General features: G+C 45.8%; 1 protein-coding gene across 1 annotated transcript in view; it reads right to left on the minus strand.

The window, feature by feature from the left end:
- Positions 1–390: 390 nt before the first annotated feature.
- The window catches only part of LOC124004941 (protein FAM131A-like), a 31894-nt gene continuing 8176 nt past the window's right edge, over positions 391–24108 (minus strand). Inside the window, exons 3-8 of the mRNA XM_046313745.1 lie at positions 21212–21305; positions 20912–21094; positions 3612–3743; positions 2698–2848; positions 2558–2651; positions 391–2463 (exon numbers count right to left, since the gene is read on the minus strand). Of these exons, the coding sequence (XP_046169701.1) occupies positions 2236–2463; positions 2558–2651; positions 2698–2848; positions 3612–3743; positions 20912–21094; positions 21212–21305 (882 nt within the window). The 3' untranslated portion in view covers positions 391–2235. The remainder of the gene's footprint in view (positions 2464–2557; positions 2652–2697; positions 2849–3611; positions 3744–20911; positions 21095–21211; positions 21306–24108) is intronic.

The raw sequence follows: 24108 nt of genomic DNA on the forward strand, positions 1-24108 counted from the left end.
AGACTCATTCAATCCACCAGTTGTTAGTGTCATCATCAAATAATTCAGTTGTTACATTTCAAAACATGTTGCTAAAATGTATGACACCACCTCTACTTTTAATCATCTCTCTGGCAGAAAGTCTAAAACACATTTTTAGTTTCCAAAAAGGGAGAACGGTGATTGGTCTGTTAATGTCCTTTCCAAAAGCATCATGTAGGCCAAGCCTTTGATCTTCAGTCAGAACATTGGTATACTAAAACACTGTTTAAAAGGGAATCGTTGCATTAGGGGTTTTGGGAGCGGACGCACAAATGCAAGCTAGTTGACTGTAATATTTTACCGCACACACACACACACACACACACACAGGCTTTCATGAACAATCAGTGAAGGGTTGAAGAGGTGAGCTGAACACTAATTCTGTGCTTTAATCGTGAATACATTTCCCAACACACACACACGCTCGCTGAGAAAGAGGATGAGTGAGCAGAGGCTCATTGTGTAGGGGCGGGATATACTGACGCTCTGAACCAATGGGACTTCCTGAGTTGTATGAGTGACAGTCCCTCTGACCGAACCAATTTAAGGTTCCTCAGATCACCATGCCAATGGAATGATTTCGATATATTTACAAAAAATGCCCTTTTCCTGACCTCCTTTGAAAAAGAATGGAAAGAGAATTAACTTGGAATTTTGCTTTAGGAGCAGCTATGAACAGGAAAGAAAGAAGTCCAATATAATTACAAAGAAAAGGAAACTTTTCCCATTGAGGATCATGACAATAACAAACCGTATCACAGTATCCTCTTTCAAAATTAAATAAACCTTTTTTTGATCATATTTGTAATTTTTTCCCGGTATACTATATCACACAGTGATAACAAAGAAAGGAGAAATCTACAGCCACGTTAGCTTCGTGCAAAAACCACATACACTGGCACGCCGCATAGGCAAAGATTAAAGCAAGACAATGCATACAAAAATATAGAAAATCTCCAATGCAACGCAACACCTCTTCACTGAAACTAGGTTTCTGTACAACAATTTCTCCACCAAACAGAATCTCTTTCATCCAAGGGTCACTTCTGGAACATTCTATTTGTGTTTTTGTCTTCGTTGTTTTTTAAGAGAAACATTGGTCTTAAGAATTCCATATAGGAAACCATAGAACCAAAAACAAAATATGGTAGCTATAGTATGTCATTATGATGGTTAGTCATAATGATATTCAGAATAATTATAATAACATGTTGAATGATAGAAAACTAGTACAATAAAAGCATATCATTTCTGTCATCATTTGTGACAAATATTTTTTTGTTTTTAAAATACATATTTCCTGTCACTTTTAAGACATTCCAGCATTTGCTCATAACTGTTGGTGACAGGTTACATACGGTAGTTTGGCATACTCAGCAAGCCATGCCCAGAAGGATGCTAGGGGGTAGCGCTCCCCTTCTCAGACATTGCATGCATCATCCAATGGTTGCGTGCCACGTCATCGACTGTGCTGTCGGGCACCAGATTGGTGGATCATATGTGGTTAGCTGATACGTAAAATGCGTATCCAGGCATTGTAAGATCTGGCATGCGTCAGCAACGCTTGGGCAGAGGAACGTGTCCAACATCTCTTGCAAAGGAGAGGAAGGGCTTCAGGTTTCAGGATGCAGTGGAACCTGTCCACCAATGGGATATACTGTATCTGGTTGGGGGCAGAGGAAGGGAGGGGTTATACAGAACAGCCCAAACTACAAAACCGACGTGCTCAAGACCAGGTCAGCACACAAGTTCAGTTCAGCACTTGCAAACACATGCAGAGATATTTCAGAGTTTTAAGGTTCAGTCTTTTTCCTGTCAGTTGTGTCCCTTTCATTTTTTAGCAGTCACTCGCTTTCTTGTTGTGGGTGGCTGGAGCACTGAACCCCACTGGCCAATCCGTGAGCTCCTTCCTGAAACCACAGACCAATCGTTGGGTTGGTTACCTGTGACAGCCAGTCCTGCTCTCCTGCTTCACATTGATAGAAAAGATTGTTTGGACGCCTCAAGACAAAAATATATTGATACATATCAAATGGTCAAGGGGGCAGGCGGGTAGGGGATCGACATGATGCGATGACGCCAAGACAGAGAGGTTACACTGCAGTAAGAGTTCAAGTCATGAAAAAAACATGCAGACAGGTTTAGACATGTCAGAGGCCATGGGAGGGACGGAGAGAAGAACAACTGATGAAACAAAAATCAATGACAGGGCAGTCATTGGTTTCTCTGCTCTCTCCCCCTATCCTCCTCCTCCTTTTCCTCCTCTTCATCCTCGTCCAGAGACACCACCCCGGAGGAGGCTACATCTGAGACCTTCCTGTGGGTGGCATAGTCAGGTGGGTACACCTCGCGCTGTCCTTCTCCCTGGCCCACGGTGCCCTCATAGTCTTTGCAGGGCGTACCTTCGTCTTCCCCCGGGCGACAGATAGGTCTCGGAGTAGGTCACAGAGTAGCAAGGTGACTCCTCCCCCCCTGGCCGGCTCCTCCCACCCCCCAGGTTGTTGAAGTCCCCTCCCCCTCTAACCCCCTGCCCCACCCTCTGGAGGCGGGCCAACATCAGCTCCTCCCCCCCTTGCAGGGCCGAGAGGATCTTGGCAGCCAGCTCGGCGGTGTTACCGTAGTTGTTGCAGCAGTGATGGGTGAGATCTCGCAGTAAGGGGTGTTGCTCATTCAGGCTATAGAGGCTGGAGCAGAGGGTGTCTGTGGAGGTGGGAGAGGGCCTCTCTCCCCCCCTCTCCTCCTCCTGGCCCCTCACAGCAGGGCCCCCGCAGACCCAGGTGCTGACACACCTGACTTTGAAGAATGTCCCTCAGATAAGGAGGCACCTCTGGATACAGAGAAGAGGGAGAAAAGAGACAGTAAGTATACTGAATGACCCTGCTAATGTCTGACCATGCCTGATGAGGTCAGGTCACGTAGTCAGGAAAAACTATGATTTCTACTGATGAGAGCAATGTATTGTTATGGAATTATAGCAGATTCATTATTTAATGAAACTAACTTATCAGGCTAAATCTGGAAAGGGTGAAGGTTATTCAAGTTGATCTTAGATCTGTGCCTTTGGGGCAACTTTTCAGCCATATACTGTAGTGTTACGGAATAAAATATGTCATACTAAATTAAAATAAATGACATTATGAAGCAAAACAAAGCAGTCATATTTGGTGCAGTGGAGTAAGCAATCAGACTAAAAGCATTGGCATCCCCACACACAACCATACATATACACACACGCAGCCAACAAACTGTCTGCAGCAAAATAATCAAATTAAACTTGCAGGAGGGATATCAAATTTCACTGGAGACCAACTTTTTTTTGTGAGAGGATGAAAGTAGGGCACTGGGACAATAAGAGTTACAGACAGCCTCGTCACCACACAGACAGAGGGGGATGGGGGAAAGGATGTGCAGGGCCTGGAGGGTAAAAAGCAAGGTAGGAATAAATGAAGATATGAGAAAGGAGGACTATGCACTCTTCAGTGATACTCCAGTTGTAATAGGGTAGCATTGGCTCAAATTGGGTATCTTTAGAAGTTTTGGAGGAGGTCTGATTACGAGTGTGTGTGTGTGTGTGTGTAGGTGTACACTACCTGTGCTTTGTGTTGTGGGCTCGTTGGCAGGAATGAAGTCCTCATCATACGAGTCGTCATTAGAGTCATCTCCATCCACAGACGACCAGGCTCTCAGCTTAGCCTCCGCTATGGCAAACTGCTCCGCCACACCTGAAACACACATAGGTTAGACGTCAATATCACAAACATTCAATACACACACACACAGGTCAGACATCGAGCCCCATCATTGAGTGCCCATGATGACGCCGGCATATGATTTTTGATTGACAGGTCTTTTCTGTGGAAGACAGAGTATATCGATAGACTGACATCACATCAAGATTCTAGACCGGAGAGGTCATAGGTCATACAAACATATAGACATTTTACCTGGATATATATGCAAACACTGGAAATAATTCACACTTACAAAACACCGATACAGTGGCTTGCAAAAGTATTCACCCCAATGGCATTTTTCCTATTTTGTTGCCTTACAAGCTGGAATTAAAATGGATTTGTTGGGGGATTGTATTATTTGAGTTACACAACATGCCTACCACTTTGAAGATGCAAAATATTTGTTGTTTGTTTCACAATATAAAATAAGACAAAAAAACAGAAAACTTAACCATGCATAACTATTCACCCCCCGAAAGTCAATACTTTGTAGAGCCACCTTTTGCAACAATTACAGTTGCAAGTCTCTTGGGGTATGTCTCTATAAGCTTGGCACATCTAGCAACTGGGATTTTTGCCCATTCTTCAAGTCAAAACTGCTCCAGCTCCTTCAAGTTGGATGGGTTCCGCTGGTGTACAGCAATCTTCAAGTTATACCACAGATTCCCAATTGGGTTTAGGTGTGAGCTTTGACTAGGCCATTCTAAGACATTTAAAAGTTACCCCTTAAACCCCTTGTATGTTGCTTTAGCAGTATGCTTAGGGTCATTGTCCAGCTGGAAGGTGAACCTCCATCCCAGTCTTAAATCTCTGTAAGACAAACAGGTTTCCCTCAAGAATTTCCCTGTATTTGGCGCCATCCTTCAATTCTGACCAGTTTCCCAGTCTCTGCCGATGAAAAGCTTCCCCACAGATGTTGGGATTGTGTTCTCGGGGTGATGAGAGGTTATTGTGCCAGACATAGCATTTTCCCTGATGGCCAAAAAGCTCAATTTTAGTCTCATCTGACCAGAGTACCTTCATGCCTTTTGGTGAACACCAAACGTGTTTGCTTATTTTTTTTAAGCAATGGCTTTTTTCTGGCCACTCTTCCGTAAAGCCCAGCTCTGTGGAGTGTATGGCTTAAAGTGGTCCTATGGACAGATACTCCAATCTCTTTGCAGCTCCTTCAGGGTTATCTTTGGTCTCTTTGTCGCCTCTCTGATGAATTCCCTCCTTGCCTGGTCCGTGAGTTTTGGTGGTTAGCCCTCTCTTGGCAGGTTTGTTGTGGTGCCATATTTTTTACATTTTTTAATAATGGATTTATGGACTTCTGAAGGTAATTGGTTGCACCAGATCTTATTTAGGAGCTTCATAGCAAATGGGGTGAATGTATATGCACGCACCACTTTTCAGGTTTTTATTTTACTTTTTTTTTTAAACAAGATATTTTGTGCATTTCACTTCACCAATTTGGACTATTTTGTGGATGTCCATTCCATAAGATCCAAATAAAAATATACTTAAATGACAGGTTGTAATGCAAAAAACTAGGAAAAACACCAAGGGGGATGAATACTTTTTTCAAGGCACTGTATGTACAGTCTGTCACACAAATATACAATCAGAAATGAGAGATCCATCTCAGATCTGTATGTCACATAAACGGCAGGTAGCCCAGCGGAGGGTGGCAGGTAGCCCAGCGGGGGGTGGCAGGTAGCTCAGCGGGGGTGGCAGGTAGCCCAGCGGCGGGTGGCAGGTAGCTCAGCGGGGGTGGCAGGTAGCCCAGCGGGGGTGGCAGGTAGCTCAGCGGGGGTGGCAGGTAGCCCAGCGGGGGTGGCAGGTAGCATAGCGGGGTGGCAGGTAGCTCAGCGGGGGGTGGCCAGGTAGCCCAGCGGGGGTGGCAGGTAGCCCAGCGGGGGTGGCAGGTTGCCCAGCGGGGGTGGCAGGTAGCCCAGCGGGGGTGGCAGGTAGCTCAGCGGGGGGTGGCAGGTAGCTCAGCGGGGGTGGCAGGTAGCTCAGCGGGGGTGGCAGGTAGCTCAGCGGGGGCGGCAGGTAGTTCAGCGGGGGGTGGCAGGTAGCCCAGCGGGGGGTGGCAGGTAGCATAGGGGGGTGGCAGGTTGCATAGCGGTTAGAGCCTTGGGCCAGTAACTGAATGGTCACTAGTTTGAATCCTCGCACAGACAAGGTGAGAAATCTGCTGATGTGCCCTTGAACAAGGCACTTAACCATAATAGTTGATAATGACCACTCTCCGAGGGTGTCTCAGGGCGAGTTGAGATATGCAAAAAAAATAAAAAATCCAATGCACACGTGTATTAATACACACTTGTAGATAAAATAGGACCAATATAAAATCAAATCAAAGTTTATTTGTCACGTGTGCCGAATGCAACAGGTGTTATGCAGGTGAATGAGGACCCAAAAGCGACTTGGCGAAAACAGAGTCTTTAATCCAGTAAAGTAAAAATACAATCAAATAAAACAATTTCCACTCGTAATGACGAGAACCGACTGGAGACTTGATCTTGAACTGCAGGTTGCCTCGGGAAGGCACTTGAACTTAGCAGACTCAGACACCTGCTCACCACGCAGCATCTGAGGGAAACACGACACGACAGGGCGATACATAGACACAGCACGGTGAACAATAGACAAGGATCCGACAGGGCAGGAACGGAAACCAAGGAAAGAAATAGGGACTCTAATCAGGGGAAAAGATAAGGAACAGGTGTGGGAAGACTAAATGATTGATTAGGGGAATAGGAACAGCTGGGAGCAGGAACGGAACGATAGAGAGAAGAGAGAGAGGAAGGGAGAGAGAAAAAGGGGAACGAACCTAAAAAGACCAGCAGGGGGAAAACGAACAGAAGGAAAAGCAAAATGACAAGATGATATAAGACAAAACATGACAGTACCCCCCCACTCACCGAGCACCTCCTGGCGCTCTCGAGGAGGAACACTGGCGGCAACGGAGGAAATCATAGATCAAACGGTCCAGCACGTCCCGAGAAAGAACCCAACTCCTCTCCTCAGGACCGTAACGAAAAACGATAAAAAGGGAAACTAGGGTACTACTAAAAAAAAAATGAGACACGGGTAGAGAACTGAAAACTTTAGAGCAAACAGGACCAAACAGGCCAGGAGAGTAACAACTAGAGACAGACTGAGACACAGCAAGGGCAGGAACAAGAACAGGAGAGATGCGATGGCAGGGAACAGACTGAGACCCAGCAAGACCAGGAGCAGAAGCAGAAAAAAAAAATTACCAGACTTCTGCGCGCAGTCCGAACACGCAGCCACGAAACGGCGCGTGTCACGCTCCTGAGTAGGCCACCAAAACCGCTGGCGAATAGAAGCAAGCGTACCCCGAACGCCGGGATGGCCAGCTAACTTGGCAGAGTGAGCCCACTGAAGAACAGCCAGACGAGTAGAAACAGGAACGAAAAGAAGGTTACTAGGACAAGCGCGCGGCGACGCAGTGTGCGTGAGTGCTTGCTTAACCTGTCTCTCAATTCCCCAGACAGTCAACCCGACAACACGCCCAACAGGAAGGATCCCCTCGGGATCGGTAGAAGCCACAGAAGAACTAAAGAGACGGGATAAAGCATGAGGCTTGGTGTTCTTAGTACCCGGGCAATAAGAAATAACGAACTCGAAACGAGCGAAAAACAACGCCCAACGAGCATGACGCGCATTCAGTCGTTTGGCATAACGGATGTACTCAAGGTTCCTTTGGTCAGTCCAAACGACAAAAGGAACGGTCGCCCCTCCAACCACTGTCGCCATTTGCCTAGGGCTAAACGGATGGCGAGCAGTTCGCGGTTAGCCACATCATAGTTACGTTCCGACGGTGACAAGCGATGAGAAAAATACGCACAAGGGTGGACCCCATCGTCAGTATCGGAGCGCTGGGACAGAATGGCTCCCACGCCCACCCCCGACGCGTCAACCTCAACAATAAACTGTTTAGTGACGTCAGGTGCAACAAGGATAGGAGCGGATGCAAAACGCTTCTTAAAGAGATCAGAACAACAATCATACGACCGGTGAGGAGGAAGGGAGTTGGTTCTGGACCGACTGAAGACCGTGCGCAGACCATGATATTCCTCCGGCACTCCTGTCAAATCACCAGGTTCCTCCTGAGAAGAGGGGACAGAACAAACAGGAGAAATAGCAGACATTAAACACTTCACATGACAAGAAACGTTCCAGGAAAGGATAGAATTACTAGACCAATCAAAAGAAGGATTATGACACACTAGCCAGGGATGACCCAAAACAACAGGTGTAAAAGGTGAACAAAAAATCAAAAAAGAAATGGTCTCACTATGGTTACCAGATACAGTGAGGGTTAAAGGTAGTGTTTCATATAATATACTGGGGAGAGGACTACCATCCAAGGCAAACATGACCGTGGGCTCCCTAACTGTCTGAGAGGAATGTCATGTTCCCGCGCCCAGGCTTCGTCCATAAAACAGCCCTCTGCCCCAGAGTCTATTAATGCACTGCAGGAAGCTGCCGATCCGGTCCAGCGTAGATGGACCGGTAAAGTAGTACATGTACTTGACGGAGAGGACCGTCTAGTAGCGCTTATCAGTCGCCCTCCGCTTACTGATGAGCTCTGGCCTTTAACTGGACATGAAATGACAAAATGACCAGCGGAACCGCAATAGAGACAGAGGCGGTTGGTGATTCTCCGTTCCCTCTCCTTAGTCGAGATGCGAATACCCCCCAGCTGCATGGGCTCAACACCTGAGTCAGTGGGGAAAGACGGTAGTGTCGGAGAGAGGGGAGATACAGTTAACGCGAGCTCTCTTCTATGAGCTCGGTGACGAAGATCTACCCGTCGTTCAATGCGAATAGCGAGTTCAATCAAAGAATCCACGCTGGATGGAACCTCCCGAGAGAGAATCTCATCCTTAACCTTAGCGTGGAGTCCCTCCAGAAAACGAGCGAGCAACGCCTGCTCGTTCCAGTTACTGGAGGCAGCAAGAGTGCGAAACTCTATAGAGTAATCCGTTATGGATCGATTACCTTGACATAGGGAAGACAGGGACCAGGAAGCTTCTTTCCCAAAAACTGAGCGATCAAAAACCCTTATCATCTCCTCTTTAAAGTTCAGATAATTGTTAGTACACTCAGCGCTTGCCTCCCAGATAGCTGTGCCCCACTGCCGAGCCCGACCAGTAAGGAGTGATATGACGTAGGCAATCCGAGCTCTCTCTCTGAGTATGTGTTGGGTTGGAGAGAGAACACGATATCACACTGGGTGAGAAAGGAGCGGCACTCAGTGGGCTGCCCAGAATAACATGGTGGGTTATTAACCCTAGGTTCCGGAGGCTCGGAAGAACCGGAAGTAGCTGGTGACACGAGACGAAGACTCTGATACTGTCCTGAGAGGTCCGAAACCTGAGCGGCCAGGTTCTCCACGGCATGGCGAGCAGCAGACAATTCCTGCTCGTGTCTGCCGAGCATCGCTCCCTGGAACTCGAGAGTAGAGTAGAGAGAATCCATAGTCGCTGGGTCCATTCTTGGTCGGATCCTTCTGTTATGCAGGTGAATGAGGACCCAAAAGCGACTTGGCGAAAACAGAGTCTTTAATCCAGTAAAGTAAAAATACAATCAAATAAAACAATTTCCACTCGTAATGACGAGAACCGACTGGAGACTTGATCTTGAACTGCAGGTTGCCTCGGGAAGGCACTTGAACTTAGCAGACTCAGACACCTGCTCACCACGCAGCATCTGAGGGAAACACGACACGACAGGGCGATACATAGACACAGCACGGTGAACAATAGACAAGGATCCGACAGGGCAGGAACGGAAACCAAGGAAAGAAATAGGGACTCTAATCAGGGGAAAAGATAAGGAACAGGTGTGGGAAGACTAAATGATTGATTAGGGGAATAGGAACAGCTGGGAGCAGGAACGGAACGATAGAGAGAAGAGAGAGAGGAAGGGAGAGAGAAAAAGGGGAACGAACCTAAAAAGACCAGCAGGGGGAAAACGAACAGAAGGAAAAGCAAAATGACAAGATGATATAAGACAAAACATGACAACAGGTGTAGACCTAACAGTGAAATGCTCTAACCAATAGTGCAAAAAAGGTATTAGGTGAACAATAGGCAGGTAAAGAAATAACACAACAGTAAAACAGTTTTTAAACCGACTTTAAACTATTGAATGAAAGGGAACCCAATTCTCTTTAAAGTTAACTAAGTCATTGGCCTGCCCCTACCCACTGAAACAGGAATGAAAGAGCTGTTACCATTCAAACAAATGTTTCTGTTCGAACATGTATCCCACCTTCATTACCTACTTGGGCCCTGCAACCCACGTTGGCTTGCCGATCTTACAAAACAGAGAGCTTGCAAGTACAGCTTTTGAGGCATGAAAAGTTCACAACGCTAAGAGCCCTGACCACTCAGTTTTGACGATTAGAGGGTGCATTATCAGGTATTGGAGCATTGAGAGATGACGCACAACAACTGTTTCTACCACGAAACCATGATTCCAATAACCTCCGCAGTCTAAATAACTGTAAAGTATGTCACCATTAACATGACTACCGCTACAATCGACCTGTTCGCTACGTTCCTGCACCCAACCCACAAAAAGCGTCAGAACACAAGGGTAACAAAGGGTTGAAGGACAATCAAAACATAGACCAATGTTCTCCAGAAGTTCCACTACGTGATGAACTAAAGCGAGAACAATTTGTGAAAAGGGTAAAAGATAGGTCATAAGGACTAGACGGGGAATTACCGGACACCAAGTCCGCAGGAATTAACACCCATAGCAAGGACGTTAAAGTTCAAATTTTACCTGTTCTCATTCGAGACCCTATCCAGGACCCGCTTGATCAAGAAACAAGCCCCCGAGCTTTGTCTATAGACTCTGACACAAAGGTTGCGAAGAAAAAGGTCAAACACTTCTGTAAAGCCAAGCACACTCAAAACCTGAAAAGTCCATCTGTTTCCACCTTGAACAGAAATGGCACATCACGTCGTTGCGAATGACCACTCCACTTTGTGGGGAATATGTCCACTAAACACGAATCTAAACACCCATACCTGGAAACAGTCCTGGGGGATTGCTTAACTTGTCATTTTGGGACGACAATATCACTCATCTCTCAAACATTGTTTGATGATTTCAAAAGGCTTGTGAAGCCAACTAAACGTTGTTTAAAAGTGGAACAATGCGACACTACACTTCGAGGGGTCACTCAGACTACCTCGCCTCTCACACTGAGAGTCATGCTGAAACTACACTTCCAGGACATATCGCTCCTTCACCCTGTGTATGTTACCAGCCTCGAAACTGTACCCCTGCTACTTGGAGCAGACTTGATGGATCAGTTACTCCCATTGATGGATTGGAAAACCAACCAGGTATGGTCACAGGCCACAGTGCCTTCTCCACTGACCACACTGTCTTCCCCTAACGCTAGCTGCAATGCAGTCATTCATGAGGGGTATCTGTCGAATGCACCCCTTGGGAAAAAGACGTTTAGAAACCTCTTGGCGAAGAATCCGATCCAAGGAGATGTTACGATATCGTGACACATTCCATCAGCCAACCTGATAGACCATTCTTTTCATGATTTCGAGCCAGTTGTCTCTGTGAATAAACCACTACAGACTCCCTCGAGACCAATTCTGACTGACCTCCAGGCATTCCAATTAGGATTTATGCTAGGATCACTTAAGGGTCCAAGCAAAATACCAGCCTTAGTAAAGTTGAACATTTACTTCTTGGCCTTTGACTCTCCAGCACTCACCAGTTTTCTTCCCAGAAGTGCATAGGTCATCCCTGTAGACTGCCCAAAACTAGTGTCTTACAGCTGTAAACTTATCATATAGTTATCAACTTAGGATAGTGCCTAAGCAACACACCAAGTAGGATAACCCTAGATATGGCATTAGAGACAATGCCATGATAGTCATTTTGCCAGAACATTGGACATATATAGAATACAGTCCAATTAGATGATTTTTGTGTGAGAACTATATTTTCTATATCTTCGAATGTAAGTATATATATTTCATGAGTGTGTGTGCGTTGTTAACATCTGCCTAAGTTACTGCCCAGATCTTCCAGTCTGGATGACAATCAGACGACGGGTCTGGAACGGCGATCCCAAATCCGGACACCCACTGCCCATCCTTGTTGCAGCATGCCCTGCTGTCAGAGAGCCTACCAAGGTAAACCACCAGAGGGGGGGGGGGAACGCAACGGCGATCACCAACCAGAACATCCCCTGGCCCTTCCTGTGTGTGGTACTTTGCAGCTTCCAGGGAACCTACCAAGGTAAACCACTAGAGGGGACCGCAACGGCGATCACCAACCGGACATCAACTGCCCATCCTTGTAGTGGACTGCTCCGCTTTCAGAGAGCCAACCAAGTTTAATCACCAGAAGGGACTACAACGATGATCTACAAACAGGACATCACGTGGTCATTATTTTTTATGTTGATTTGTAACATGCAGGACAAACAAGATCCAAACCACCAGGGGGGGAATGTCATGACATTGCCCTCTTTGGGGATAGCGAGTACCATCCCCCTCTTTCTGCACCATCCCCTCTCTCTATCACCCCCTACCAACAGGCTCTGTTAGGCAGGTCATAAATTCCTTGAGGAGTTATCTCCTCGTGGCCAGAGTATAAGAGAGTGAGTTTTCACAGAAGAACAAAGGAACCTCTTCTCCAGCATAGAACCTGAGAATTGAACAATGTACCGTAATTTCCGGACTATAAACCACTACTTTATTCCCACGCTTTGAACCTCGCAGTTTATACAATGACGCGGCTAATTTATGGATTTTTCCCGCCTTCACAAGATTCATGCCGCCAAAAAACTGAGCACCGTCACATAATGTGACGTAAATCGAGTGCGCTCAAACTTCCCATCATTCTGATTACGGTAGTAATTGTGTCACCCTCATCATGGCAAAGACACGGAGAAATGCATATGATGCAGCTTTCAAGTTGAAGGCGATCGATCTGGCTGTTGGAAAAGGAAATAGAGCTGCTGCACGGGAGCTTGGCCTTCATGAGTCGATGATAAGACATTGGAAAGCAACGTGAGGAACTGACTCAGTGCAAAAAGACAACAACAGCTTTCAGAAGGAAGAAAAGCAGATGGCCCAAAGTATTTGCAGCCACTCCCCATCAGTGTAAATCGTGCATTTAAGGTGGCGCTCCTTGTTCAGTGGGAGGCTTGGATGACAAGTGGGGAGAAATCCTTCACTAAAACGGGCCGCATGCGAAGAGCAACTTATGGTCAAGTCTGCCAGTGGGTCCTGACAGCGTGGAGCATTGTCAAAAAATCCACTATCATCAACGGGTTTTGAAAGGCTGGACTGCTGCGTGTTCAAGGGGCAGCATGAGCTCAGCGGGGTATTTGCCTCCGGATCAAAGTGACGAGAGCGACAATGAAAACGATCCAACATCGGATAAAGCAATTCTGAGGCTATTCAACTCCGACACCAAAGGAGATGGCTTCAGTGCACAGGAGGAGGAAGATAGTGACCAATTACTTTCTTGGTAGGCCACGGTTTAATTTTTGTTACAAACCGTGTTTCGTTTAAAGGCTGTGTAAAGTTAATTTGTTTCAATGTACCGTTAGGCACCTGCGGCTTATAGACATGTGCGTTTTATTTATGTACAAAATACATATTTTTCAGTAATTCAGTGGGTGCGGTTTATATTCAGTTGCGCTTAATAGTCCAGCAATTACGGTACATGTTTTGGAGAAGGTGTACACGGTCGGGGAAGAATCCAGCTAAGACCGTTCTATTTTGTCTAATGTTTGTGAAACTCATGAGAGACAATACAGCCACATTATCATAACACTGTTTATACAAGAGTCTCAGTTATGAGGCTTGCATCTAATTGTTGTATAAAATGAATAAGTTAAAGATTACTATTTGTGAATTGATGTAATGTGATGTTAAACAGTTTAATGAAAGGGAACCCAATTCCCTTTAAAGTTAACTAACTCATTGGCCCGCCCCATGAGCACAAACATTGATCTGGCGTCATGGGACAGTCTTTTTCTGCTCTTCTGAATACAGCCCCCACCTTGGGAATTTATCTTCAGACCAGCTTACCTCGATAACCGAGAGGGATAAGGTTTGAGTAGATTGCAGAATTCTTAACCATACCACGTGGTTAAACTCTGAGACTATCGATACCGACAGAATAAGAGCTACTCTTCGATGCTAATTACTAGTCTGCAGCTAGAATTTATGTACCCGTGAATGCGAGGACCTACAACCGTTAAAACATCTATTCTATAACAACATTGCTGAATGTTACTCTGAACTATCTATTCTAACCACGGGAGAGAGAGAGAGGGCGGACAAACTCTCCAACAGAAACAAACTTTCCAACAGAGATCACAATGACACACTGAGAGTAAATATATATATATTGATTGCAATTATTCCCGAATGAGTGAGCGTTCATGTGCAAAGGATTAGCATTTCAATTCTCATAATTATCAACTTTGTTGGGTGTGTTTTTCCTTCGCGCCCTTCTCAGTCCCTTTGTCTACCAAGCCGGTTTAGCCCACATTCCCCTATCATTTCCTTGTGACCATATCTACTTGTTTGTTAGTGTGTGCATTTCTGTGATTATTTAGTTAGTTAATAAATAAATTATTGAGACAATTGATGTATGGATGACTAATAGTGAAGATTGGGTTCGTGCAGATAACCAACAATTTACGACGTTTGGAATGAGGTAAATAATAATTAATTAATTAGAAGACTAATTGATCAGATATTAAAATATCTGTAAGTTATATTAGGAAAATTATAACTTTGTAATCTGAATATCTTTCTTGGTGCCCCGACTTCCTAGTTACAGTGCCTTGCGAAAGTATTCGGCCCCCTTGAACTTTGCGACCTTTTGCCACATTTCAGGCTTCAAACATAAAGATATAAAACTGTATTTTTTTGTGAAGAATCAACAACAAGTGGGACACAATCATGAAGTGGAACGACATTTATTGGATATTTCAAACTATTTTAACAAATCAAAAACTGAAAAATTGGGCGTGCAAAATTATTTAACCCCCTTACGTTAATACATTGTAGCACCACATTTTGCTGCGATTACAGCTGTAATTCACTTGGGGTATGTCTCTATCAGTTTTGAACATCGAGAGACTGAATTTTTTTCCCATTCCTCCTTGCAAAACAGCTCGAGCTCAGTGAGGTTGGATGGAGAGCATTTGTGAACAGCAGTTTTCAGTTCTTTCCACAGATTCTCGATTGGATTCAGGTCTGGACTTTGACTTGGCCATTCTAACACCTGGATATGTTTATTTTTGAACCCTTCCATTGTAGATTTTGCTTTATGTTTTGGATAATTGTCTTGTTGGAAGACAAATCTCCATCCCAGTCTCAGGTCTTTTGCAGACTCCATCAGGTTTTCTTCCAGAATGGTCCTGTATTTGGCTCCATCCATCTTCCCATCAATTTTAACCATCTTCCCTGTCCCTGCTGAAGAAACGCAGGCCCAAACCATGATGCTGCCACCACCATGTTTGACAGTGGGGATGGTGTGTTCAGGGTGATGAGCTGTGTTGCTTTTACGCCAAACATAACGTTTTGCATTGTTGCCAAAAAAGTTGCATTTTGGTTTCATCTGACCAGAGCACCTTCTTCCACATGTTTGGTGTGTCTCCCAGGTGGCTTGTGGCAAACTTTAAACAACACTTTTTATGGATATCTTTAAGAAATGGCTTTCTTCTTGCCACTCTTCCATAAAGGCCAGATTTGTGCAATATACGACTGATTGTTGTCCTATGGACAGAGTCTCCCACCTCAGCTGTAGATCTCTGCAGTTCATCCAGAGTGATCATGGGCCTCTTGGCTGCATCTCTGATCAGTCTTCTCCTTGTATGAGCTGAAAGTTTAGAGGGACGGCCAGGTCTTGGTAGATTTGCAGTGGTCTGATACTCCTTCCATTTCAATATTATCGCTTGCACAGTGCTCCTTGGGATGTTTAAAGCTTGGGAAATCTTTTTGTATCCAAATCCGGCTTTAAACTTCTTCACAACAGTATCTCGGACCTGCCTGGTGTGTTCCTTGTTCTTCATGATGCTCTCTGCGCTTTTAACGGACCTCTGAGACTATCACAGTGCAGGTGCATTTATACGGAGACTTGATTACACACAGGTGGATTGTATTTATCATCATTAGTCATTTTGGTCAACATTGGATCATTCAGAGATCCTCACTGAACTTCTGGAGAGAGTTTGCTGCACTGAAAGTAAAGGGGCTGAATAATTTTGCACGCCCAATTTTTCCGTTTTTGATTTGTTAAAAAAGTTTGAAATATACAATAAATGTCGTTCCACGTCATGATTGTGTCCCACTTGTTGTTGATTCTTCACAAAAAAATACAGTTTTATATCTTTATGTTTGAAGCCTGAAATGTGGCAAAAGGTCGCAAAGTTCAAGGGGGCCGAATACTTTCGCAAGGCACTGTAATTACATTCACATGATTAAGTTAGTTTAATCACATACTAATAATTACAGAGAATTTATTTGATAAAAATAAGTCTTCAGTTTAATGACGCCAAAGACACAACAAACCTTTATTTAACTAGGCAAGTCAATTAAGATCAATTTCTTATTTACAATGATGGCCAAACCCAGACAACGTTGGGCCAATTGTGCACCACCCTATGGCACTCCCAACCACCCTATGGCACTGCCAGATGTGATGCAGCCTGGATTTGAACCAAGTACTGCAGTGACGCCTCTTGCACTGAGATGCAGTGTCTTAGACCACTTCACCACTCCGGGAGCCCATTTCACTGTGGCTCAGTCCTAAACTCAGCCTTCACACACAGGAAGTCCTATGACCCATACTGCTAGGGTCTTTCTTTTTCTTTAAGTCTAAGTCATAATGGCGTCGGAGGGGATGGCTACCGTTTTACGGGCTCCTAACCAACTGTGCTTTTTTTTTTTGCATTGTTTGTAACTTATTTTGTACATAAAGTTGCTGCTACTATCTCTTATGACCGAGAAGAGCTTATGGATATCAGAACAGCGATTACTCACCTCAAACTGGACAAATGTTTTAATGAGTCCAACGTGAAGGAAAAACTGTAATATCTTGTGTTTCACTGGCTGAACGACGACACAGATAATATAGAGCTGGCTGGCTTTTCTGTGCATCGGCAGGGCAGAGCAGATGGGTCTGGTAAGACGAGGGGCGGGGGTGTCTGTCTATTTGTCAATAACAGCTGGGGTGCGATGTCTAACATAAAATAATTCTCGAGGTATTTCTAGCCTGAGGTAGAGTGCCTCATGATAAGCTGTAGACCACACTATCTTCCAAGAGAGTTCTCATCTATATTATTCGTAGTCATCTATTTACCACCACAAACCGATGCTGGCACTAAGACCTCACTCAACGAGCTGTATAAGGCCATAAGCAAACAAGAACATGCTCATTCAGAAGTGGCGCTCCTAGTGGATGGGGATTTTAATGCAGGCAAACTTAAATATGTTTTACCTCGTTTCTACCAGCATGTCACATGTGAAACCAGAGAAAAAAACTCTAGACCACCTCTACTTCACACAAAGAGATGCATACAAAACTCTCCCTCACCATCCATTTGGCAAATCTGACCATAATTATATCCTCCTGATTCCTGTTTACAAGCAAAAACTAAACCAGGAGGTACCAGTGACTCGCTCAATATAGAAATGGTCAGATGAAGCGGATGCTACGCTACAGGACTGTTTTGATAGCACAGACTGGAATATGTTCCATGACTCATCCAATGGCATTGAGGAGGTTACCACCCCAGTCCCCAGCTTCATCAATAAGCGCATCGAGAATATCGCCCCCACAGTGACCATACGTACATATCAAAACCAGAAGCTGTGGATTACAGGGAACATCCGCACCGAGTTAGAGGCTGGAGCTGCCGCTTTCAAGGAGCAGGACACTAATCCGGACACTTATAAGAAATCCCGTTATGCCCTCGGATGAACCATCAAACAGGCAAAGCAGCAATACAGGACTAAGATTGAATCCTACTACACCGGCTACGACGCTCGTCGGATGTGGCAGGGCTTGCAAACTATTATGTACTACAAAGAGAAATAAAGCCGCGAGCTGCCCAGTGACGCGAGCCTACCAGACGAACTAAATGCCTTTTATGCTCTCTTCAAGGCAAGCAACACTGAAGCATGCATGAGAGCACCAGCTGTTCCTGGACGACTGTGTGATCACGCTTTCCGTAGCCGATGTGAGTAAGACCTTTAAACAGGTCACATTCACAAGGCTGCAGGGCCAGACAGACTACCAGGACAGGTACTGAGAGCATGCGAGGACCACCTGGCAAGTGTCTTCAATGACATTTTCAACCTCTCCCGAGTCTGTAATACCTACATGTTTCAAGCAGACCACCATAGTTCCTATGCTCAAGAATGCGAAGGTAACCTGCCTAAATGACTACCGTCCTGTAGCACTCACATCGGTAGCCATGAAGTTCTTTGAAAGGATGGTCATTACTCACATCACCACCATCATCCCGGAAACCCTAGACCCACTTCAATTCGCATACCGCCCCAACAGATTTACAAATGACGCAATCTCAATCACACTCCACACTACCTTTTCCCACCTGGACAAAAGGAACACCTATGTGAGGATGCTGTTCATTGACGACAGCTCAGCATTCAACACCATAGTGCTCACAAACCTCATCACGAAGCTCACGACTCCAACACCATCATTAAGTTTGCTGACGACACAACAGTGGTAGGCCTGATCACCAACAATGACTAGACAGCCTATAGGGAGGAGGTCAGAGACCTGGCAGTGTGGTGCCAGGGCAACAACCTCTCCCTCGATGTGAGCAAGACAATGCAGATGATCGTGGACTACAGGAAAAGGAGGGCCAAACAGGTCCCAATTAACATTGATTGACAAGGCTGAAGTGGAGCGGTTGAGAGTTTCAAGTTCCTTGGTGTCCACATCACCAACAAACTATAAAATGGTTCAAACACACCAAGACAGTAATGAAGAGGGCAAGACACCACCAAATCCTCAAAAAGCTCTACAGCTGCATCATCGAGAGCATCCTTACCGGTTGTTTCACCGCCTGGTATGGCACCTGCTTGGCATCTGACTGTATATCACTGGGGCCAAGCTTCCTGACATCCAGGACCTATACACTAGACGGTGTCAGAGGAAGGCCCAAAAATTGTAAAAGACTCCAGTCACCCAAGTCATAGACTGTTCTCTCTGCTACTGCACGGCAAGCAGTACAGGAGAGCCAAGTCTAGGTCCAAAAGGCTCCTTAACAGCTTCTACCACCAAGCCATAAGACTGCTGAACAATTAATCAAATGGCCACCAGGACGATTTACACTGACACCCCCCCCCCCCCCCCGTTTTCACACTGCTGCTACTTGCTATGGTTTATCTACGCATAGTCATTTTACCCCTTCCTACATGTACAAATGACCTCGACCAACCTGACCCCCCCCCCCCCCCCGTTTTTACACTGCTGCTACTCGCTGTTTTTTATATACGCATAGTCATTTTACCCCTACCTACATGTACAAATGACCTCGACAAACCTGTGCCCCGCACATTGGTCTCGGTACCGGTACCCACTGTATATAGATTCGTTATTGTTATGTAATCTTATTGTGTTAGTTTTTATTGCATTTTTTACTTTAGTTTATTTAGTAAATATTTTCTTAAATCTATTTCTTGAACTGCATTGTTGGTTAAGGGCTTATGACTAAGCATTTCTCAGTCAGCACGTGACAAATAACATTTGATTTGATTTGTTTCTCATTCTCTTTCGCCATCTTATGCACAAGGTTTACATCCATTCTGTGTGTTTATGCTCACGCGCAAGCATGTGTATGCTATGGTGCTGCAGAGATTGGCTCCTCTCCCAGACCTGTTTAGACAAGCACACTCCCAGAACACTTTGATGGCCTCTACCCCATGGAAATGTAGCCCTGTACACACACACACACAGTACATTCTTCTATACACACTGAAATAAGCTCCTCTTAGTATCGGTCAGGGCTGAGAGCCAGACTCCTGCAGGGGATAACCACTATCCAGGATTGTGTGTGTGCGTAAATGTAGATGGAGATATGTGTGTGTTGGCACGAGCTGGTCCATCAATAGCACAACCCCACCTGGACACAACCCCCTTAGTCTATCCTGAAACACACACACACAATATACAGTGCAGACATAGTCAAAAAACATTCCAACACATTTACCATTGTACCCTCTCCCATAATTTAAACTGAATCACTTTGACCAAACAGTCACAATTACACTCTCCCATATACATACACAGCTACATTACATTCACTGTTTTTCACACAACCTGCAAAGTCACCCATGCCCAGCTAATATTCAAAGAGAGCCAGTGACGTAGATGAGGAAGCATGTCAGCACATTGACCAGAGTCCTGATAAAGTGGACAGGGGTAGAGTGAAGATGTAAGAGGAAGTGAAGGACAAGTGAAATAACCCTATGGTCAGCTGGATGTGATGGTGGGATCAGAAGGGGGTAGAAGTGTTTGCATGCCTGTACAGTATGTGTGTAAAGGGGGCATATTGGGTGATGGTCAGAGGAGAGGAAAAAAAAAAGAGTAAAGCTTTAAAAAATGAAAGGAGATGAGAGGCACAGAGAAAAGTGCTCAGTCACACCGTCACTAGCCAGGAGCAGAACCTTACTGTGCAAATTAACCTTGAGAGGTTGCACTGCAGGGGGGGAGGGAGAGAGAGAGAGAGAGAGAGAGAGAGAGAGAGAGAGAGAGAGAGAGAGAGAGAGAGAGAGAGAGAGAGAGAGAGAGAGACAGAGAGAGAGAGAGAGAGAGAGAGAGAGAGAGAGAGAGAGAGAGACAGAGAGAGAGAGAGAGAGAGAGAGAGAGAGAGAGAGATCGAGGGACAATGGATAGGGACAGATGGAGACAATGCAAAAGAGAGGGGAAGAGAGTGAAAGAGACAAAGAGGGAGGCAGACAGGGACAGAGGACAAAAGAGTGGCATAGAAAGAAGGTGACAAAAAAAGGAGGGAAAGAGAAACATTCTCAGTCAACTTACCTGTTAAAGTAAAACTAAATGATTGTAATGATAAACTGAGTAGGCCTACTGACCTGCAGCGAAGCGGGCCTCCTGTTCTCCCTCGGTGAGGTCAGAGTAGTTGTTGAAGTCAGACTCCAGAGCTGCGGGGGTGTCAGTGGGCTTACACCAGCCCTTCCACTCTATCAGGTGGGCCACCCTGCCCTGGGCCATGCCTGTGGGCCGTGTCACATGGTCCTTCATCGCCTGGGAGATGCCTAGATTTCAAAGATTAGAGGGCAAAGGTCACATACATGTAAAGTATAAAGAGTATAGCATGCAGGATTTGTTTTGTGTGTGTGTGTGCACACACACACACACAATCTCGTATTTACCATGTAATGAAGATCTGGCTAACGCTGCAATCTCTTGAATGGTAAGTGCTCTTCTCGATTTTGGTAACATTTCAACGGTGTCTTCAACATTTACCTGTGAAGGAAATAACAACCATCAGTAAAGGATGACTCATACACTACATTAATGATGACAAGCAGTGGAGGCTATTATACAGATATACTGTACATGCTATGACTACCAAGAAATCATTTCAAACTGATCTAAAAGAGCACTCATGTTTCAAGGCAGAGAAAATACCTCTGTTTGCATTGCTTTTACACTCACATGCACACTGCATGAAAGATATGAAGGGCCATTACAAGATTATTATGATGAAAATATAGAACAATCCCCCTACGCTCTACTCTACCCCCTTGGTCTGGTCTGTCCATCCTCTCTACTCTACCCCCTTGGTCTGGTCTGTCCATCCTCTCTACTCTACCCCCTTGGTCTGGTCTGTCCATCCTCTCTACTCTACCCCCTTGGTCTGGTCTGTCCATCCTCTCTACTCTACCACCTTGGTCTGGTCTGTCCATCCTCTCTACTCTACCCCCTTGGTCTGGTCTGTCCATCCTCTCTACTCTACCCCCTTGGTCTGGTCTGTCCATCCTCTATACTCTACCCCCTTGGTCTGGTCTGTCCATCCTCTCTACTCTACCCCCTTGGTCTGGTCTGTCCATCCTCTCTACTCTACCCCCTTGGTCTGGTCTGTCCATCCTCTCTACTCTACCCCCTTGTTCTGGTCTGTCCATCATCTCTACTCTACCCCCTTGGTCTGGTCTGTCCATCCTCTCTACTCTACCCCCTTGGTCTGGTCTGTCCATCCTCTCTACTCTACCACCTTGATCTGGTCTGTCCATCCTCTCTACCCCCTTGGTCTGGTCTGTCCATCCTCTCTACTCTACCCCCTTGGTCTGTCCATCCTCTTTACTCTACCCCCTTGGTCTGGTCTGTCCATCCTCTCTACTCTACCCCCTTGGTCTGGTCTGGTCTGGTCTGTCCATTCTCTCTACTCTACCCCCTTGAACTTGTCTGTCCATCCTCTCTACTCTACGCCCTTGGTCTGGTCTGGTCTGTCCATCCTCTCTACTCTACCCCCTTGAACTGGTCTGTCCATCCTCTCTACTCTACCCCCTTGAACTGGTCTGTCCATCCTCTCTACTCTACCCCCTTGGTCTGGTCTGTCCATCCTCTCTACTCCACCCCCTTGAACTGGTCTGTCCATCCACTCTACTCTACGCCCTTGAACTGGTCTGTCCATCCTCTCTACTCTACCCCCTTGAACTGGTCTGTCCATCCTCTCTACTCTACCCCCTTGGTCTGGTCTGTCCATCCTCTCTACTCTACCCCCTTGGTCTGGTCTGTCCATCCTCTCTGCTCTACCCCCTTGGTCTGGTCTGTCCATCCTTTCTACTCCACCCCCTTGAACTGGTCTGTCCATCCACTCTACTATACCCCCTTGAACTGGTCTGTCCATCCACTCTACTCTACCCCCTTGGTCTGGTCTGTCCATCCTCTCTACTCTACCCCCTTGGTCTGGTCTGGTCTGGTCTGGTCTGGTCTGTCCATCCTCTCTACTCTACTCCCTTAATCTGGTCTGTCCATCCTCTCTACCCTACTCCCTTGGTCTGGTCTGTCCATCCTTTGGCCTTACTGGGTGGATAGGAACATTAGCCTGCTGGCCTTACTGGGTGGATAGGAACATTAGCCTGCTGGCCTTACTGGGTGGATAGGAACATTAGCCTGCTGGCCTTACTGGGTGGATAGGAACATTAGCCTGCTGGCCTTACTGGGTGGATAGGAACATTAGCCTGCTGGGCCTTACTGGGTGGATAGGAACATTAGCCTGCTGTTCTTACTGGGTGGATAGGAACATTAGCCTGCTGGCCTTACTGGGTGGATAGGAACATTAGCCTGCTGGCCTTACTGGGTGGATATGAACATTAGCCTGCTGATCTTACTGGGTGGATAGGAACATTAGCCTGCTGATCTTACTGGGTGGATAGGAACATTAGCCTGCTGATCTTACTGGGTGGATAGGAACATGAGCCCAAGCTATTTAGGAGGGATTTCACACCTGGCACAAATGACTGTCTAGTTGTGTTTTTCCTGCCGAGGGATGCCCTATACCTGCGCCCAGAGGGGAGTAGTTCAAAGTCTGGATACAGGGGGTGGCTTGGGGCTAAAATGATTTTGTGAGCCTTGTGGAGGGCCCTGACCTTAAAGATCTCATCCAGGCCTGTCTGTTTGACTCCAAGTACCTTGCTTGCTGTGGTGATAATCATTCTCAGCATATTTCTCTGGCTGACAGTGGCATTGCCAAACTAACAAACAATACAACAAGTTAAAATAATCTCAATGAAACATTTGTAAAACAGAGTCTGTATAGTACAATTAACATGAAAAGATCCCATCATTTTGAGAAAGTACAGTCTCTTGACTCTTTTTGTCGATCAGGTCTGTACATTTACTCCACTGAAACGTATTGTCCAAGAGGACACCAAGATATTTGTATTCCTCTACAATCTCTATGTCCTGACCTCTGATAGATGTTGCAGAGGTAGGTGTTGTACACTTCCTGAAGTCTATGCATCTCTTTGGTCTTATTGTCATTGAGGACCAAGTGTGATTCGTCACACCACTCTACAAAGTCATTTAGGAACGGGCCATGGTGTTCCTCTTCATCATGCAACAGGCTGATCAAGGCAGTGTCAGCAGAGAACTTAACGAGGTGTCTGTCAGGATGGGAACTAGTACAACTATTAGTGTACAAGATGTACAGGAGTGGGGACAAAACACATCCCTGAGGAGAGCCTGTGTTGGTGTTGCGTATGTCCGACACGTGGGGACCTATTTTGGCACGCTGTGACCGTTGGCTCAGGAAATCCAGCAGCCA

This window comes from Oncorhynchus gorbuscha, linkage group LG19 (assembly GCF_021184085.1).
Source record: "Oncorhynchus gorbuscha isolate QuinsamMale2020 ecotype Even-year linkage group LG19, OgorEven_v1.0, whole genome shotgun sequence".
Classification (NCBI taxonomy): Eukaryota; Metazoa; Chordata; class Actinopteri; order Salmoniformes; family Salmonidae; genus Oncorhynchus; species Oncorhynchus gorbuscha.